Genomic DNA, 21,431 nt, shown 5'->3' with positions numbered 1-21,431 from the left:
ATAAGCTACTGTATCTCAGACATTATAGAAAATGTAATCCCTTCTCTTTAGGCACATAAGTTGTTGATGTTCCAGGATTTCTCTTCCGAAACTCTGGCAAAGAGAAGGGATATGTCTTTCTTTTATGGTAGACTTCAGAGAGAAAACTACAATATTAAGCTCCTGTATCCTGCAAAGTTAGTGGTATTGAAAGAAGGTACTACACATATACTGAATAATGTTATGGAGGCGGAGTCTTTCTGTAGAGAATCAGGGATACCTTAGTATGTATTTCCTATTATTAGTTGGGGGTTTTATGAGTCTAGAGTCTGTGTATGGCTATTTAGGTGACTTATAGATGTTCTATAGGATAAGTATGAGCCAATATTGTTTCTTTATATTTCTTGAAGTATATTGGTGGCAGAAATGGTATAAATGGGGTGTCCTTTTTTTTTTTTTTTTCTCTCTCTCTCTCGCCTTCTCTCTCGTCCCCTTCTTTCTTTCCCCCCCAGGGGGGTTGTTTCTCTCTCTTTTGGCCCGCTTCCCTGACCCTCTGAGAGGGTGTATATATAATGGGCTTATTTGCGTATATATTCATGGGTCTGCAAGACAATTAGACTCACTGGTGCTTAATTTCAACCTATTGTCTTGGAATATTGGTGGTTTTAACACCCCAATTAAAAGGAAAGCCATAATAAAATACCTGGGTAAGTTTAACCCAGATATAGTCTTTTTACAGGAATTACATCTCAACGCTCCTGAGATTCCTAAGCTAAAATCTAAATGGGTGGGTGAAGTTGTGGCGGCTCCTTTTACATCTAGGAAGAGGGGGGTGGCTATTTTAGTGAATCGTAAGCTGCAATATCAGATAACTAACATCGAAGCTGATTCTGAGGGCAGATTTCTAATTGTGGAAATGGAAATTAAACACATGAAGTTCATATTGTGTAATATATACGGTCCTAACCAAATTGACCACAAATTTTGGTCGGCCCTCTCAGTTAAATTACATAAATATATTGGGTTGAATTTAATTATCGGGGGAGACCTAAATCTGACAGCAGATCCTTTTTTGGATAGTTCAAATAAGAAGGCTTTAAAAAATAGAGATAGGAAATCTCGGACCTTTCAGAAATTATGCTCGCATTTGGGGCTGGTTGATATATGGCGGGTTCAGAACCCGGATGCCCGAGATTATACGTGTTTATCCCAAGTCCAGCAGTCCTTTTCCAGGATTGATTATTTTTTTAATTTCTGAATCTTTGCTTAACTGGAACTGGGTGTCTAAAATCGAGGAGATTGTCATCTCCGATCACGCGGTGATCGCACTGAGATGCGATATGGATAATAGGCGCCAGGGTAAGAATCATATTTATTTTCCTAAGTACCTGAGTAATAATATCAAGTTTCAGAACCAGTTACGTTTAAAATGGGATGAGTACTACAATAATAATCATAATTATATGGATAAAATTGAGGTGTTCTGGGAGGCCTCTAAGGCAGTTCTACGGGGGGAGATTAAATCCTATTCTTTACATCTGAAAAAAATCTGGAACCTGGCGACTAGACAACTTGCGAACCAGGTTAAAAATGCATATAGAGCGTACATTATAAATCATACTAAAGAATGTTGGGATGCATATGTGGCTGTAAAAACTCTCCGTGACACGCATCTTAAGCAGAACAGTGTCCAGGAAGAACTGAGAATGAAAGCAATATATGGGGGCTTTACAGGTAGATCGGCGAAGTTCTTGGCCAGACTAGCTAAATCCTCTCCCAGACATCCAATATCTGCTATTAAACAGGGAGATATGAGATATACCAAACACTCTAACATTGAAAAAGTATTTTTGGATTTTTTTCAAGATCTATACAAAAAAGATCCTATCAACCCCGTTAAGAAAGAGGTATTTTGGGATAAGATTAAATTGCCAAGATTATCCTCCGAGGTCAGAGATGTGATTAATGCTACCATCACTGAGGAGGAAATCACATTGGCAATTAAGAATGCAAAAGCCAATAAAGCGGCCGGACCTGATGCCCTCCCCATTGAGTATTATAGAATTCTACAGTCACAGGTGACTCCGATATTGACTAAGTTATTTAACTTTTACTTTTCAGAGAACACTAGTTGTTCCCCCTTCTTTACAACTGCAAATATCTCGTTAATCTTAAAAAAGGGTAAAGATCCCGAATTACCTAGTTCCTACAGAACGATCTCTGTCCTTAACATTGATTATAAACTACTTGCAGCCATAATAGCCTCTCGACTGAAACCATACATGGGTGATTTAATTCATGAGAATCAATCTGGCTTTATGTCGGGTCGGAACCCCGTGAGAAACACAAGGAAATTATTAATCCTGATTGAATCGTTTTGGAATAAGTATAAGTCCTTCAGCGCACTTGAGGCTGAAGATAAGGCTATTCTAACGGTCGACGCGGAGAAAGCGTTTGACCGCATTGGCTGGGATCATCTGTTTTTTGTTTTAGATCGGTTCGGATTCCCTGGATACTTTATTAATTATATTCGGCTAATCTATAGCACCCCTTCCTCGGCGGTCATCATAAATAACGCATCTACCCAACGCTTCGATCTTTTTAGAGGGACCAGACAAGGATGCCCTCTTTCCCCTTTCCTGTTTAACCTGAGTGTAGAACCTCTTGCCATCCGATTAAGACAAGATTTGGATGGGATCTTAATGGCAGGGGAAAAGCTAGTGCTGCTTCTATATGCGGATGATCTTTTATTATTCCTCTCCAATCTTAAGGTTACTTTACCTATTTTTCAAGCGATTATTCAAGAATTTGGGGAAATCTCCGGTTTTAAGATAAACATCTCAAAATCAGAATTAATGTGGCTATATAGAAAATCCCCCTATTATTGTAACCATCCCTTTCTTGAGGTCTCCCAGATTACCTATCTTGGTCTCTGTCTATCTAGAAACCCTGAAGAGTGGTACAAGTTAAACTATAGGCCGGGCTTGGATTACTGTAAAAGAAAACTAGAGGAGTGGACTTTGTTGCCTATATCCTTAACGGCGCGCGTGACGTTGATTAAATCAGTCATTTTTCCAAAACTTTTTAAAATTTTTCAGAATATCCCGTGTTTTTTACATAAAAAAGATATTATCATGTTTAATAGTGCATGTTCCAATTTTTTATGGAACGGAAAGAGATCACGCATTGCGCCCCATAGACTCATGAATTCCAAGTTGTCAGCAGGCCTTGCTCTCCCTAACATTCAAATGTATAATTTGGTCACTATAGCCAGATTTGCTTTAGACTGGTTAACTGGGAAAGACCAAATTTCCTCAGTTACTTGGGAAAATCAAATTGTGGCCCCTTTTAGTTTGAGGGCACTTTTACATTGCCCTCTTACCTCTCTTCCTTCTAATATATTCTATCTGACCACCTTTAAGAACGTTATAGTGGCTTGGCAGAGGCTTTGCGTGGAAAATGACTGCTCCCCCTACATCTCGCAATATTTACCTATATGTGGTAATCCCGAGTTTGGGCCAGGTCTTACTAATCAGATATTTAAAGTTTGGGCGTTAAAAGGCCTTCAAAATATGAGCCAACTACAGGACTCAGATGGTTTCCCATTATTGTTTGAAGATATTGCAAGGCATTTTGACTTACATTCACACGAATTTTACGCTTATCTCCAAGTTAGGCACTTTCTTCAAGAGCTGCGCACAAAATATGGGAATAACTGGTCCTGGGGGGAGCTACAGGCCAAGATCTCCTTGTATGCGGCAGGAATATATACAATCTCCCCATTATATCTTCTCATAAATCAGAAAGCGTCAAGGACGCAGGTGAGCGATATGGTTACAATGTGGGGCACGTACTTCCCAGATATAAACGAACAGGCTATTACTGGGAGCTTTAAGATAGTACAACAAAGCTGGGTTCCGACTTCTTGGAGAGAGTCACAGATAAAAATTGGTCTTAAGAGATATCTTACTCCTGCCGCTCTCTCCAAGTGGTACAAGACAAGGGTTCTTTGCTCTAGATGCTCGTCATCAGGTGCAGATCTATTTCACTGCTTGTGGAGTTGCCCCAAAATTCGCCAATACTGGGGGAAAATATCCTACTGGATGACTGTAGTTCTGAAATTGGATCATAAACTATCTCCAATGGAGATTTTTTTTTTGTTGAAATTTCAGGGAATAGCCAAGAACTACAGTTTGATAAACACTGTAATCTTAACGGCTCGTAATCTTATTTTTAAATCTTGGAAAGCTTCTTCAGCACCCACAATGACACAATTTAAAAGCGCTATGATTAGTCATTTCACAACTGAGCAATTTAATATTCCCTATCCACAAGATAAATTTCTGCCTGCATTTTTCAAAAAATGGGAAACATTTGTGAGATCTCTTCCCCTTGTACATCAAAAGAAACTGATTAAACCCTTCAGAGATACTGAGTATGTCATGGTAAACATTCTAGCAGGCCACTTTCCTGGAGAGTGGGGGACGGACGCCGTGGGAGGTGATTAGTGGGGGCGGGGGAGAGGAGAGAGCTGGATATATCAGTACCCTTTTTTTTTTTTTGGTTGTTTTTGTTTTGGTTTGTGTTTTGGTTTGTTTGTGGGTCTGGGGGGGTATTAATTGTAAAAAATAAGCGAAGGAGAAGAATGATTATAAATACGGCACAAGTGTAATATGTTATCTGGAACTGGTATTTACATGGCCAATCTTGGCTTGCGTTTCTATTTTTGTATTTTATTATGTCATGTACTAATGTAAGGGGATTTTTGACCCTTACCTTGACACTGAGTGTTATTTCTTAAATTTTGTATGGAATAATTTTACTGTGATGCACTATTTTATATCTGATTATTGTATTGTGTCTTCTTTGCTATAAATAAAAGTAAAAAAAAAAAAAAAAGAATGACTACTAAAAACAAAAATGACAAATGCAAGTTTTTTTAACACTTTTAAAATGAACTATGTTCTAACTAGATATCTGCTGACATCTTTTTTCTGATGTGCCTATATTACTGTACTGCTGGGATACACTGTGGCCCCTGAGCTTAGACGTGTCTGATGTACAGGATCACACTAATATTCTGACAAAATAAAGGTAAATACAACATGGGTCAGACATATATGGGGGGAGCTGAATTGTGGCCCCAGAGCCTTAGGTTGGACAAAGATAGTTTAAGCCATCACCCCTCTTGTTTTCTACCACATTATCCTTAATTTGTCTCCCCTCCCCCTTTCCCTCTAGGGTGTGTAGAGCCCAACTCACCCTGCGAGCTGCCAGCGTGATGGGTACAGCAGTGAAGAATGTGAGGTAGTACCCAGGGTGCACACCGTGCCAGAGTGCAGAGAGCATAAAGGTGGATAGGAGGGGATTAATTGGGCTCCTGTCATAGCACACCCTAAAAATAGAAAAAAACATCTAGGTTTGTTTGTAGTTTGTTGCTAGCGGCCATACACTGGTAAACATGCTAGCGGTCATACATTGGTAAACATGCTAGCGGCCATACACTGATAAACATGCTAGCGGCCATACACTGGTAAACATGCTAGCGGCCATACACTGGTAAACATGCTAGCGGCCATACACTGGTAAAGATGTTAGCGGCCATACACTGGTAAACATGCTAGCGGCCATACACTGGTAAACATGCTAGGAGCCATACACTGGTAAACATGCTAGTGGTCATACACTGGTAAAGATGTTAGCGGCCATACACTGGTAAACATGCTAGCGGCCATACACTGGTAAACATGCTAGCGGTCCTACACTGGTAAACATGCTAGCGGCCATACACTGGTAAACACGCTAGTGGTCATACATTGGTAAACATGCTAGCGGTCATACACTGGTAAACATGCTAGCGGCCATACACTGGTAAACATGCTAGCGGTCATACACTGGTAAACATACTAGTGGTCATACACTGGTAAACACGCTAGCGGTCATACACTGGTAAACATGTTAGCGGCCATACACTGGTAAACATGCTAGTGGTCATACACTGGTAAACATGCTAGTGGTCATACACTGGTAAACATGCTAGCGGCCATACACTGGTAAAGATGTTATCGGCAATACACTGGTAAACATGCTAGCGGCCATACACTGGTAAACATGCTAGCGGCCATACACTGGTAAACATGCTAGTGGTCATACACTGGTAAACATGCTAGCGGTCATACACTGGTAAACATGCTAGCGGTCATACACTGGTAAACATGTTAGCGGCCATACACTGGTAAACATGCTAGTGGTCATACACTGGTAAACATGCTAGTGGTCATACACTGGTAAACATGCTAGCGGCCATACACTGGTAAAGATGTTAGCGGCCATACACTAGTAAACATGCTAGCGGTCATATACTGGTAAACATGCTAGCGGCCATACACTGGTAAACATGCTAGTGGTCATACACTGGTAAACATGCTAGTGGTCATACACTGGTAAAAATGCTAGCGGCCATACACTGGTAAAGATGTTAGCGGCCATACACTGGTAAACATGCTAGCGGCCATACACTGGTAAACATGCTAGTGGTCATACACTGGTAAACATGCTAGTGGTCATACACTGGTAAACATGCTAGTGGTCATACACTGGTAAAAATGCTAGCGGCCATACACTGGTAAAGATGTTAGCGGCCATACACTGGTAAACATACTAGCGGTCATACACTGGTAAACATGCTAGCGGCCATACACTGGTAAACATGCTAGCGGTCATACACTGGTAAACATGCTAGCTGCCATGCATTGATAAACATGCTAGCGGCCATACACTGGTAAACATGCTAGCGGCTATACACTGGTAAACATGCTAGCTGCCATACATTGATAAACATGCTAGCGGCCATACACTGGTAAACATGCTAGCGGCTATACACTGGTAAACATGCTAGCGGTCATACACTGGTAAACATGCTAGCGGTCATACACTGGTAAACATGCTAGCGGTCATACACTGGTAAACATGCTAGCTGCCATACATTGATAAACATGCTAGCGGCCATACACTGGTAAACATGCTAGCGGTCATACACTGGTAAACATGCTAGCGGTCATACACTGGTAAACATGCTAGCGGTCATACACTGGTAAACATGCTAGCGGCCATACACTGGTAATCATGCTAGGAGCCATACACTGGTAAACATGCTAGCGGCCATACACTGGTAAACACGCTAGTGGCCATACACTGGTAAACATGCTAGCGGCCATACACTGGTAAACATGCTAGCGGCCATACACTGGTAAACACGCTAGTGGCCATACACTGGTAAACATGCTAGCGGCCATACACTGGTAAACATGTTAGCGGCCATACACTGGTAAACATGCTAGCGGCCATACACTGGTAAACATGCTAGTGGCCATACACTGGTACACATGCTAGCGGCCATACACTGGTACACATGCTAGTGGCCATACACTGGTACACATGCTAGCGGTCATACACTGGTAAACATGCTAGCGGCCATACACTGGTAAACATGCTAGTGGCCATACACTGGTACACATGCTAGCGGCCATACACTGGTAAACATGCTAGCGGCCATACACTGGTAAACATGCTAGCGGCCATACACTGGTAAACACGCTAGTGGCCATACACTGGTAAACATGCTAGCGGCCATACACTGGTAAACATGTTAGCGGCCATACACTGGTAAACATGCTAGCGGCCATACACTGGTAAACATGCTAGTGGCCATACACTGGTACACATGCTAGCGGCCATACACTGGTACACATGCTAGTGGCCATACACTGGTACACATGCTAGCGGTCATACACTGGTAAACATGCTAGCGGCCATACACTGGTAAACATGCTAGCGGTCATATACTGGTAAACATGCTAGCGGCCATACACTGGTAAACATGCTAGTGGTCATACACTGGTAAACATGCTAGTGGTCATACACTGGTAAAAATGCTAGCGGCCATACACTGGTAAAGATGCTAGCGGCCATACACTGGTAAACATGCTAGCGGCCATACACTGGTAAACATGCTAGTGGTCATACACTGGTAAACATGCTAGTGGTCATACACTGGTAAACATGCTAGTGGTCATACACTGGTAAAAATGCTAGCGGCCATACACTGGTAAAGATGTTAGCGGCCATACACTGGTAAACATGCTAGCGGTCATACACTGGTAAACATGCTAGCGGCCATACACTGGTAAACATGCTAGCGGTCATACACTGGTAAACATGCTAGCTGCCATGCATTGATAAACATGCTAGCTGCCATACACTGGTAAACATGCTAGCGGCTATACACTGGTAAACATGCTAGCTGCCATACATTGATAAACATGCTAGCGGCCATACACTGGTAAACATGCTAGCGGCTATACACTGGTAAACATGCTAGCGGTCATACACTGGTAAACATGCTAGCGGTCATACACTGGTAAACATGCTAGCGGTCATACACTGGTAAACATGCTAGCTGAAATACATTGATAAACATGCTAGCGGCCATACACTGGTAAACATGCTAGCGGTCATACACTGGTAAACATGCTAGCGGTCATACACTGGTAAACATGCTAGCGGTCATACACTGGTAAACATGCTAGCGGCCATACACTGGTAATCATGCTAGGAGCCATACACTGGTAAACATGCTAGCGGCCATACACTGATAAACATGCTAGTGGCTATACACTGGTAAACATGCTAGCGGCCATACACTGATAAACATGCTAGCGGCCATACACTGGTAAACATGCTATTGGCCATACACTGATAAACATGCTAGCGGCCATACACTGGTAAACATGCTAGCGGTCATACACTGGTAAACATGCTAGCGGCCATACACTCGTAAACATGCTAGCGGTCATACACTGGTAAACATGCTAGCGGTCATACACTGGTAAACATGCTAGCGGCCATACACTGGTAAACATGCTAGCGGTCATACATTGGTAAACATGCTAGTGGCCATACACTGATAAACATGCTAGCGGCCATACACTGATAAACATGCTAGCGGCCATACACTGGTAAACATGCTAGCGGCCATACACTGGTAAACATGCTAGTGGCCATACACTGGTAAATATGCTAGCGGTCATACATTGGTAAACATGCTAGCGGCCATACACTGGTAAACATGCTAGCGGTCATACACTGGTAAACATGCTAGCGGCCATACACTGGTAAACAAGCTAGTGGCCATACACTGGTAAACATGCTAGCGGTCATACATTGGTAAACATGCTAGCGGCCATACACTGATAAACATGCTAGCGGCCATACACTGGTAAACATGCTAGCGGCCATACACTGGTAAACATGCTAGCGGTCATACACTGGTAAAGATAGTAGCAGCCATACACTGGTAAACATACTAGCGGTCATACACTGGTAAACATGCTAGTGGCCATACACTGGTAAACATGCTAGCGGCCATACACGGGTAAACACGCTAGTGGCCATATACTGGTAAACATGCTAGCGGTCATACACTGGTAAACACGCTAGTGGCCATACACTGGTAAACATGCTAGCGGTCATACACTGGTAAACATGCTAGTGGCCATACACTGGTAAAGATAGTAGCGGTCATACACTGGTAAACACACAAGTGGCCATACACTGGTAAACATGTTAGCGGTCATACACTGGTAAACATGCTAGTGGCCATACACTGGTAAACATGCTAGCGGTCATACACTGGTAAACATGCTAGCGGCCATACACTGGTAAACATGCTAGCGGCCATACACTGGTAAACATGCAAGCGGTCATACACTGGTAAACATGCTAGCGGCCATACACTGGTAAACATGCTAGAGGTCATACACTGGTAAAGATAGTAGCGGTCATACACTGGTAAACACGCTAGTGGCCATACACTGGTAAACATGCTAGAGGTCATACACTGGTAAAGATAGTAGCGGTCATACACTGGTAAACACGCTAGTGGCCATACACTGGTAAAGATAGTAGCGGTCATATACTGGTAAACACGCTAGTGGCCATACACTGGTAAACATGCTAGAGGTCATACACTGGTAAAGATAGTAGCGGTCATACACTGGTAAACACGCTAGTGGCCATACACTGGTAAACATGCTAGCGGCCATACACTGGTAAACACGCTAGTGGCCATACACTGGTAAACATGCTAGTGGCCATACACTGGTAAACATGCTAGCGGTCATACACTGGTAAACATGCTAGCGGTCATACACTGGTAAACATGCTAGCGGTCATACACTGGTAAACACGCTAGTGGCCATAAACTGGTAAACATGCTAGCGGCCATACACTGGTAAAGATAGTAGCGGCCATACACTGGTAAACACGCTAGTGGCCATACACTGGTAAACATGCTAGCGGCCATACACTGGTAAACACGCTAGTGGCCATACACTGGTAAACATGCTAGCGGCCATACACTGGTAAACACGCTAGTGGCCATACACTGGTAAACATGCTAGCGGCCATACACTGGTAAACACGCTAGTGGCCATACACTGGTAAACATGCTAGCGGCCATACACTGGTAAACATGCTAGCGGCCATACACTGGTAAACACGCTAGTGGCCATACACTGGTAAACATGCTAGCGGCCATACACTGGTAAACATGTTAGCGGCCATACACTGGTAAACATGCTAGCGGCCATACACTGGTAAACATGCTAGTGGCCATACACTGGTACACATGCTAGCGGCCATACACTGGTACACATGCTAGTGGCCATACACTGGTACACATGCTAGCGGTCATACACTGGTAAACATGCTAGCGGCCATACACTGGTAAACATGCTAGTGGCCATACACTGGTACACATGCTAGCGGCCATACACTGGTAAACACGCTAGTGGCCATACACCGGTAAACATGCTAGTGGTCATACACTGGTAAACATGCTAGTGGCCATACACTGGTAAACACGCTAGTGGCCATACACTGGTAAAGATGTTATCTGCAATACACTGGTAAACATGCTAGTACCTAAGGGATGCACAGAAGGGACACAGCATTATGTACTTAACTCTTTCAGCCACACGGTTGTCTGTATGTTCCAATTATCAATAAACACCTTGAAACTGGTTGCTGTCTGAAACAAAGAGAAGATGAGATAAAGAGAGGGCTGGGGAAAGAAATAAAGAGAAAGCAAGAAAGAAAAATTACAAAAAAGGGAGAGGAAATAAATACAGAGAGAGAGAAATACAGAGAGAGAGACAGAGAGAGAAAGAAAAAGAGAGAAGAATGATATGGAAAGAAAGAGAAAAAGAGAGAAGAAAAGAGAGTGTGTGAGAGAGAGAAAGAAAGGTAGAGAGAGAGAGAGAGAAAAGGAGAGAAAGAAATAAACATAGAGAGGTGATGGGAGAAAAAGATAGAGAAAAAGTTCATACAAAACATAACAAGAGCCTCTTTGTACCCAGTGTGTATCTTATTAGCTGTTAGCTTTCTGGGGTTTGGCCTCATATCTTGGCACCTCACCTCGATCCTTAGTATATTTAGGTTGGAAAGTAGATCCCATCTCTCTGTCCCATCCTCACTGATACCGTTAAATCCAAAGCCTGCTGCATTATTAATGGCATCCGCTGTTTACACAAGGAGAAATATTATATAAATATTTCATGTGCTAGAGAACAAAATGTTTTGCAGGACTCACTGTTATGCTCTACAGATCACAGTATCTAGAGCTTTTCTGACTTATTAGCACCATAAAGGTCTCTGTCTTTAGACCTATAAACATTTGCAACATGAAGATGGCGAGTTTGGAGAAGCCAATATAAATAGCGTTTTTAGTTGGCAGACCTGGAAACTTTATGCAAACAAAGAGTAGTAATAAAACATTGTGATATTCTTAACATTACAGTGCTAAAAAATATAGCAATGTTAGTTCATTTTGACATTTTATTACTGATAATAGTAATGAGACGACTACGGTTTTTTGCTGAATAGTTTTCCTTTTCTAACTTAAAGTGAATGTAAATTTTAATGAATGAGTGCCTGTTTTTTTAAAAAATACTATTAAAAACAGGGGCACTTTCATTCATTAAACTTTACATTGCAGCGTTGTTTTTTTAAAAATACTTTTAAAATACCCAGACCGCGATCCTCCGCCCGCAGCTTCTCTGTACTTACCTCAGCAATGACAAAACCGGCTTCCTCCAATCACGGTGTGGCCTCACAAGATAGATGCCCCGGTGTGCACGCTATGATTGGAGGAAGCCGGTCTGGGTTTCCTAAAGAAAAAGGTATTTTAAAAAAAATGCTGCAATGTAAAGTTTAATGAATGAAAGTGCCCCTGTTTTTAAAAACTGGGCACTGATTCATGAAAGATTACAATTACTTTAAAAGTACATTTAACTCAAAATTGAATTCCCCATATAAGGTTATATTACAAGTAAGTACTTTTATTTTTGTGCTCATATTACAAGTCCTAAGTTATTTTTTATCACCCGCACAATAGTCTTGTATGTTAACATCTGCATGTCTGATAGCGCGGGTGCGCTAAATCCTTCACATAACAGACTTCTATAGTGACACGCAGTAAAATTCATCATTTGAGTGTTAAGCTGGTGGTTCTCAAAAATGTCTGATCAAGTAGTCAACTCCAGAATTTTTATTGTTAAAAAAAAAGATAGATAATCCCTTTATTACCCATTCCCCAGTTTTGCATAACCAACACTGTTATATTAATACATTTTTTACCTCTGTAATTACATTGAATCTAAGCCTCTGTAGATTGCCCCCTTATTTCAGTTCTTTTGACAGACTTCAATTTTAGCCAATCAATGCTGTGAAAAACTGTCAAAATGCACTGAGATAAGAGGAGACCTTCAAGGGCTTACAAATTAGCATATGAGCCTACCTAGGTTTAGCTTTCAACAAAGAATACCAAGATAACAAAGCAATTTTGATGATAAACGTAAATTGGAAAGTTGTTTAATATTGCACGCCTTATATGAATCATGAAAGTTTAATTTTGACTAGACTGTCCCTATCTATCTATCTATCTATCTATCTATCTATCTATCTATCTATCTACACACATAGAAACACATACATCGTGGAACCCTTACCAGTTCCACCACTTGTCATATACCTTTTTTTCTTAACCTTTGTTTCATAATATAACTTAAAAGGGGCAGTAAACTCAAAATTCAAATTTCACGAATCAAATACAGCATTTCATTTTAACCAACTTTACAATTTACTTCTTTTATATAATTTGCTTTGTTCTCTTGGTATCCTTTGTTGAAAAGTATACAATGGTAGGCTCAGGAGAAGTAATGTACTACTTGGAGCTATCTGCTGATTGGTAGCTGCCAATATAAATCTTTTGTCATTACACTGTGTCCAGTAGTGCATTGCTGCTACTTTCAAAAAACGATACAAAGAGAATGAAGCAAATTTGATAGTAATGTAAATTGGAAAGTTGTTTAAAACTGTATGCTCTATCTGAATAATGAATTCTTTTCTTTTGGTTTCATTGACCTTTTAAAATCTTTATTTCAATAGCATTTTCATGTGTTTTGTTATGCAAAATAGCAAGCGATAATCATTTATTTCAGGTCTCAAAAAGCTCCAAATCTTACACTCTTTTTATTGACAGTTTACTTTATAGCAACTCCATGGAAAAGAGAAAAATTACAATGGTCAGAGTTAAATTACAGGAATAGTGGAAAAATAAAGAATAAAAGTATACTGCAATTATTTTTTATTACACTTAAAGGGACATGAAACCCAAACATTTTCTTTCATGATTCAGATAGAGAATACAATTTTAAACAACTTTCTAATTTACTTCTATTATCTAATCTGCTTCATTCTCTTGGTATCATTTGTTAAAAGAGCAGCAATTCACTAATAGTTTCTAACTAAACACATAGGTGAGCCAATCACAATCAATATATATATGCAGCCACCAATCAACAGCTAGAACCTAGGTTCTCTGCTGCTTCTGAGATTGCCTAGAAAAACCTTTAAGCAAAGGATAACAAGAAAAGGAAGCAAATTAAATGATAGAAGTAAATTGGAAAGTTGTTTAAAATTGTATTCTCTATCTGAATCATGAAAGATTTTTTTTGGGTTTCATGTCCCTTTAATTAAACATATTATATTAAACTATCATACTGTTTAACACCCCTTTAATGAGAAATTCAATTTTGAGTTAAATGTCCATTTAAAGGAACAGTGTACTGTAATATTGTTTCCTCTTATGCGTTCCCAATTAATTGTTGTATTTGAAATAGCTGCTTTTGCTCATTAAAACCATCAACATGGGTTGAGTTTGAAAAAAACATAATTTATGTGAGAATTTACCTGATAAATTAATTTCTTTCATATTGGCAAGAGTCCATGAGCTAGTGACGTATGGGATATACAATCCTACCAGGAGGGGCAAAGTTTCCCAAACCTCAAAATGCCTATAAATACACCCCCCACCACACCCACAATTCAGTTTAACGAATAGCCAAGAAGTGGGGTTATACGAAAGGAGCAAAAAGCATCAACAAGGAATTGGAATAATTGTGCTTTATACAAAAAAATCATAACCACCATAAAAAGGGTGGGTCTCATGGACTCTTGCCAATATGAAAGAAATGAATTTATCAGGTAAATTCTCACATAAATTATGTTTTCTTTCATGTAATTGGCAAGAGTCCATGAGCTAGTGACGCATGGGATAGCAAATACCCAAGATGTGGAACTTCCACGCAAGAGTCACTAGAGAGGGAGGGATAAAAATAAAGACAGCCAATTCCGCTGAAAAATTTATCCACAACCCAAATCAAAAGTTTTAATCTTTATAATGAAAAAAAAAAAGAAATTATAAGCAGCAGAATCAAACTGAAAAGCTGCCTGAAGTACTTTTCTACCAAAAACTGCTTCTGAAGAAGAGAAAACATCAAAATGGTAGAATTTAGTAAAAGTATGCAAAGAAGACCAAGTTGCTGCTTTGCAAATCTGATCAACAGAAGCTTCATTCTTAAAAGCCCAGGAAGTGGAAACTGACCTAGTAGAATGAGCCGTAATCCTCTGAGGCGGGGATTTACCGGACTCCAAATAAGCATGATGAATCAAAAGCTTTAACCAAGATGCCAAAGAAATGGCAGAAGCCTTCTGACCTTTCCTAGAACCAGAAAAGATAACAGACTAGAAGTCTTCCTGACATCTTTAGTAGCTTCAACATAATATTTCAAAGCTCTTACCACATCCAAAGAATGTAAAGATCTCTCCAGAGAATTCTTAGGATTAGGACACAAAGAAGGGACAACAATTTCTTTACTAATGTTGTTGGAGTTCACAACTTTAGGTAAAAATGTAAACGAAGTCCGCAAAAACGCCTTATCCTGTTGAAAAATCAGAAAAGGAGACTCACAAGAAAGAGCAGATAATTCAGAAACTCTTCTAGCAGAAGAGATGGCCAAAAGGAACAACACTTTCCAAGAAAGTAATTTAATGTCCAGAGAATGCATAGGCTCAAACGGAGGAGCCTGTAAAGCCTTCAAAACCAAATTAAGACTCCAAGGAGGAGAAATTGATTTAATGACAGGCTTGATACTAACCAAAGCCTGTACAAAACAATGAATATCAGGAAGTTTAGCAATTTTTCAGTGGAACAGAACAGAAAGAGCAGAGATTTGTCCTTTCAAGGAACTTGCAGACAAACCCTTATCTAAACCATCCTGAAGAAACTGTAAAATTCTAGGGATTCTAAAAGAATGCCAAGAGAATTTATGAGAAGAGCACCATGAAATGTAAGTCTTCCAAACTCGATAATAAATCTTTCTAGACACAGATTTACGAGCTTGCAACATAGTATTAATCACGGAGTCAGAGAAACCTCTATGACTAAGCACTAAGCATTCAATTTCCATACCTTCAAATTTAATGATTTGAGATCCTGATGGAAAAACGGACCTTGAGATAGAAGGTCTGGCCTTAACGAAAGTGGTCAAGGTTGGCAACTGGGCATCCAAATAAGATCCGCATACCAAAACCTGTGTGGCCATGCTGGAGCCACCAGCAGTACAAACGAACGCTCCATTATGATTTTGGAAATCACTCTTGGAAGAAGAACTAGAGGCGGAAAAATATAGGCAGGTTGATAACTCCAAGGAAGTGTCAACGCATCCACTGCTTCCGCCTGAGGATCCCTGGACCTGGACAGATACCTGGGAAGTTTCCTGTTTAGATGAGAAGCCATCAGAACTATTTCTGGAAGCCCCCACATCTGAACAATCTGAAAAAACACATCTGGGTGAAGAGACCACTCTCCCGGATGTAAAGTCTGGCGACTGAGATAATCCGCTTCCCAATTGTCTATACCTGGGATATGGACCGCAGAAATTTGACAGGAGCTGGATTCCGCCCAAGCAAGTATCCGAGATACTTCTTTCATAGCTTGAGGACTGTGAGTCCCACCTTGATGATTGACATACGCCACGGTTGTGACATTGTCTGTCTGAAAACAAATAAACGGTTCTCTCTTCAGTAGATGCCAAAACTGAAGAGCTCTGAGAATCGCACGGAGTTCCAAAATATTGATTGGTAATCTCGCCTTTTGAGATTTCCAAACCACCTGCGCTGTCAGAGATCCCCAGACAGCTCCCCAACCTGAAAGACTCGCATCTGTTGTGATCACAGTCCAGGTTGGACGAACAAAAGAGGCCCCTTGAACTATACGATGGTGATCTAACCACCAAGTCAGAGATAGTCAAACATTGGGATTTAAGGATATTAATTGTTATATCTTTGTATAATCCCTGCACCATTGGTTCAGCATACAAAGCTGAAGAGGTCTCATGTGAAAACGAGCAAAGGGGATCGCGTCCGATGCTGCAATCATGAGACCTAAAACTTCCATGCACATAGCTACTGAAGGGAATGATTGAAACTGAAGGTTCCGACAAGCTGCAACCAATTTACGCGTCTCTTGTCTGTTAGAGACAAAGTCATGGATACTGAATCTATTTGGAAACCTAAAAAGGTTACCCTTGTCTGAGGAATCAAATAATTTTTTGGTAAATTGATCCTCCAACCATGTCTTTGAAGAAACAACACTAGTTCATTTGTGTGAGATTCTGCAGAACGTAAAGACTGAGCAAGTACCAAGATATCGTCCAAATAAGGAAACACCACAATACCCCGCTCTCTGATTACAGAGAGTAGGGCACCGAGAACCTTTGAAAAGATCCTTGGAGCTGTCGCTAGGCCAAAAGGAAGAGCAACAAATTGGTAATGCTTGTCTAGAAAAGAGAATCTCAGGAACTGATAGTGATCTGGATGAATCGGAATATGAAGATATGCATCCTGTAAGTGTATTGTAGATATGTAATGCTCTTGCTGAACAAAAGGCAGAATAGTCCTTATAGTTACCAATTTTGAATGTTGGTATTCTTACATAACGATTCAACATTTTTAGATCCAGAACTGGTCTAAAAGAATTCTCCTTCTTTGGGACAATGAACAGATTTGAATAAAACCCCAGACCCCGTTCCTGAAAAGGAACTGGCTCAATTACCCCAGATAACTCCAGGTCTGAAACATTCTTCAGGAAAGCCTGAGCTTTCTCTGGGTTCACTGGAATGCGTGAGAGAAAAAAACTTCTCACAGGCGGTCTTACTTTGAAACCTATTCTGTACCCCTGAGATACAATGTTCTGAATCCAATGATTTTGGACTGAATTGATCCAAACTTCCTTGAAAAATCTTAGTCTGCCCCCTACCAGCTGAGCTGGAATGAGGGCCGCACCTTCATGCGGACTTGGGGGCTGATTTAGATCTTTTAAATGGGTTGGATTTATTCCAGACTGAAGAAGGCTTCCAATTGGAAACCGTTCCCTTAGGGGAAGGATTAGGTTTCTATTCCTTATTTTGTCGAAAGGAACGAAAACGGTTAGCAGCCTTAAATTTACCCTTAGATTTTTTATCCTGAGGCAAAAAAGCTCCCTTCCCCCCAGTGACAGTTGAAAGAATCGAATCCAACTGAGAACCAAATAATTTATTACTTTGGAAAGAGAGAGATAGGAACGTTGATTTAGAAGTCATATCAGCATTCCAAGATTTAAGCCATAAAGCTCTTCTAGCTAATATAGCTAAAGACATATATCTAACATCAATTCTAATGATATCAAAAATGGCATCACAAATGAAATTATTAGCATGTTGAATTAACTTAACAATGCTATACACATTATGATCTGGTACTTGTTGCGTTAAGGTTTCCAACCAAAAAGTTGAAGCAGCTGCAACATCAGCCAAAGAAATAGCAGGCCTAAGAAGATGAGCTGAACATAAATAAGCATTCCTTAGATAAGATTCAAGCTTCCTATCTAAAGGATCTTTAAAAGAAGTACTATCTGCCATAGGAATAGTAGTACGCTTAGCAAGAGTAGAGATGGCCCCATCAACTTTGGGGATCTTTTCCCAAAACTCCAATCTATCAGTCGGCAAAGGATACAGTTTCTTAAACCTTGAAGAAGGAGTAAAAGAAGTACCCAATTTATTCCATTCCCTAGAAATCACATCTAAAATAGCATCAAAAACTGGAAAAACCTCAGGAATAACTACATGAGGTTTAAAAACCGAATATAAACGTTTACTAGTTTTAATATCAAGAGGACTAGTCTCCTCCATATCTAATGCAATCAACACCTCTTTTAATAAGGAACGAATATACTCCATTTTAAATAAGTATGAAGATTTGTCAGTGTCAATATCTGAGGCAGAATCTTCTGAACCAGATAGATCCTCATCAGAGATAGATAAATCAGAATGTTGTCGGTAATTTAAAAATTCATCAATTTTATGAGAAGTTTTAAAAGACCTTTTACGTTTATTAGAAGGCGGTATGGCAGACAAAGCCTTCTGAATGGAATTAGAAACAAATTCTCTCACATTAACAGGAAAATCCTGAGCATTAGATGTTGAAGGACCAGCAACAGGTAATGAACTACTACTAATGTAAATATTGTCTGCATGTAAAAGTTTGTCATGACAACTATCACAAACTACAGCCGAAGGAACAGTTACCACAAGTTTACAACAAATGCACTTAGCTTTGGTAGAACCGACATCAGGCAGCAGGATTCCAGTAGTAGATTCTGAGACAGGGTCAGATTGAGACATCTTGCAATATGTAAGAGAAAAAATAACATATAAAGCAAAATTATCAATTTCCTTATATGACAGTTTCAGGAATGGGAAAGAAATGCAAACAAAATAGGCCTCTGGAAACCAGAAGCAAAAAGAAATTAAGTCTTAAATAATGCCCAAATGTTTGGCGCCAAGTATGACGCCCACAACTAACAAAATATTTTTTGGCGCCAAAAACGTCTGCAACAAACACGAGCGTCATAGATGACGCAACCTCGTGAAAAAACTCGGCGCCAACTAAGCCGCCGGAAATGACGAAATTACGTCAACAAACGTAATTCTCACGCCAAAAAAGTCTCGCGCCAAGAATGACGCAATAAATTTTAGCATTTTGCGCTCCCGCAAGCCTAACAGCCCGCAATTTAGAAAAGAGAGTCAATTTGAAAACTTCAGGTAAGAATTTTTTTTTTTTATGCATTTCCCAGATATGAAACTGACAGTCTGCAAAAAGGAAATATACTGATGAACCTGAATCATGGCAAATATAAGAATAAACATATATTTAGAACTTTACATATAAAGTGCCAACCATAGCTGAGAGTGTCTTAAGTAAAAGAAACATACTTACCAAAAGACACTCATCTACATATAGTAGACAGCCAAACCAGTACTGAAACGAGAATCAGTAGAGGTAATGGTATAAAAGAGTATATCGTCGATTTGAAAAGGGAGGTAGGAGATGAATCTCTACGACCGATAACAAAGAACCTATGAAATAGATCCCCATTAGGATGACCATTGTATTCAATAGGTAATACTCCCTTCACATCCCTCTGTCATTCACTGCACTCTGAGAGGAATCGGGCTTCAGCCTGCTGAGAAGTGCATATCAACGTAGAATCTAGCACAAACTTACTTCACCACCTCCATAGGAGGCAAAGTTTGTAAAACTGAATTGTGGGTGTGGTGAGGGGTGTATTTATAGGCATTTAGAGGTTTGGGAAACTTTGCCCCTCCTGGTAGGATTGTATATCCCATACGTCACTAGCTCATGGACTCTTGCCAATTACATGAAAGAAAGAGCAGCTCTCCTTGAACAAAAGCAGAATTTAAATAAAAAAAAAAAAAAAATGAAGGAGCATTTTTCAATGCTTCTGCAGATGGTATAACAAGTAATTCAGAACATTAAAATGAGGGGAGGGGGGTTACAGTACATTGTCCATTTAAAGGGATACTAAACTCACATTTTTTCTTTCCAATAGAGTAAGCATACAATTTTAAGGTACTTTTTTTAATTTACTCCAATTCATTTTTCTTCGTTCTCTTGCTAAATGTAACCACCAATCAGCAAGCGCTACCTAGGTCTTGAACCAAAAATGGGCCGGCTCCTAACCTTACATTTCCGCTTTTTCAAATAAAGATAGCAAGAGAATGAAGAAAATTGATTCTAAGACTAAATGAGAAAGTTGCTTTTCAAAACTGCATTCTCTATCTAAACCATGAAAGAAAAAACATTGGGTTTAGTATCACTTAAAGTCCTCAGTCTACAAATTAAAGTATAATAATACTAAAGTTCTCAGACAGTCAAATGCATATTTTTTCAGACTTACCCAGGGTCCAGGCAAAGTAATACTTAGGTCTCCTTGAGCCAGCGGTTAAATAAAGATCAAGGAAGTGCAGACCTACAAAGCGCTGAGGGTCATCTGACAATGAGAAGCGATCTGATAGGAAGAGGTGAGCAGCCAAGAGTATACAGCAGAAACACAGCTTCTTAATGACGACAACCTGATAGTGGAACAAGTTACACGTCATAAATATCATGAACTGTCATAAGACATTACACGTTGCTGCAAGAAGTCACATGACACACAGTGCCTTTAATGGACATTTAACTCCAAAAATGTACGTCATCTATTTGAAAGAGCACTATCGAAACAGGTTACAGATATTTTTGAATGAAAAAAGGTTTACATGGACATTATACTGTTAAAATTACAGGCTCAAATCGTTAGAACATTCAATTTTAAAGGGACATGCAACTCAAAATTGTTCTTTCATGATTCAGATTGAGAATACAACTCTAAAAACGTTTCTAATTTACTTCTATTATCAAATATGATTAATTCTCATGTAATTCTTTGTTGAAGAGATATCTAGATAGGTACCATGCACTTGTCTGCAGCACTACATGACAGGAAACAGTGCTGCCATCTAGTGTTCTTGCTAATGTATAAAATTATTGCAAAACTGCTGCAGTATAGTACTACAGACACATGCACACTTCTGAACTTACCTTCCTGATTTCAACAAAAAATTACAAGAAAACGAAGAACATTCGATAATAGAAGTAAATTGAAAAGTTGT

The 21,431-nt window shown here is 40.0% G+C and overlaps 1 protein-coding gene across 1 annotated transcript in view; it reads right to left on the bottom strand.

Annotated features, from left to right (window-relative positions):
* Window positions 1–21,431, bottom strand: part of LOC128653631 (lysophospholipid acyltransferase 2) — a 135,639-nt gene that overhangs the window by 9,925 nt on the left and 104,283 nt on the right. The window contains exons 8-11 of the mRNA XM_053707035.1: window positions 20,678–20,852; window positions 11,455–11,558; window positions 11,004–11,068; window positions 5,242–5,374 (exon numbers count right to left, since the gene is read on the bottom strand). Of these exons, the coding sequence (XP_053563010.1) occupies window positions 5,242–5,374; window positions 11,004–11,068; window positions 11,455–11,558; window positions 20,678–20,852 (477 nt within the window). The remainder of the gene's footprint in view (window positions 1–5,241; window positions 5,375–11,003; window positions 11,069–11,454; window positions 11,559–20,677; window positions 20,853–21,431) is intronic.

This window comes from Bombina bombina, chromosome 3 (assembly GCF_027579735.1).
Source record: "Bombina bombina isolate aBomBom1 chromosome 3, aBomBom1.pri, whole genome shotgun sequence".
In the NCBI taxonomy this organism is placed as follows: Eukaryota; Metazoa; Chordata; class Amphibia; order Anura; family Bombinatoridae; genus Bombina; species Bombina bombina.
The sequence above is the reverse complement of the archived record's forward strand: the minus strand, read 5'-3'. Positions and strand labels throughout refer to the sequence as shown.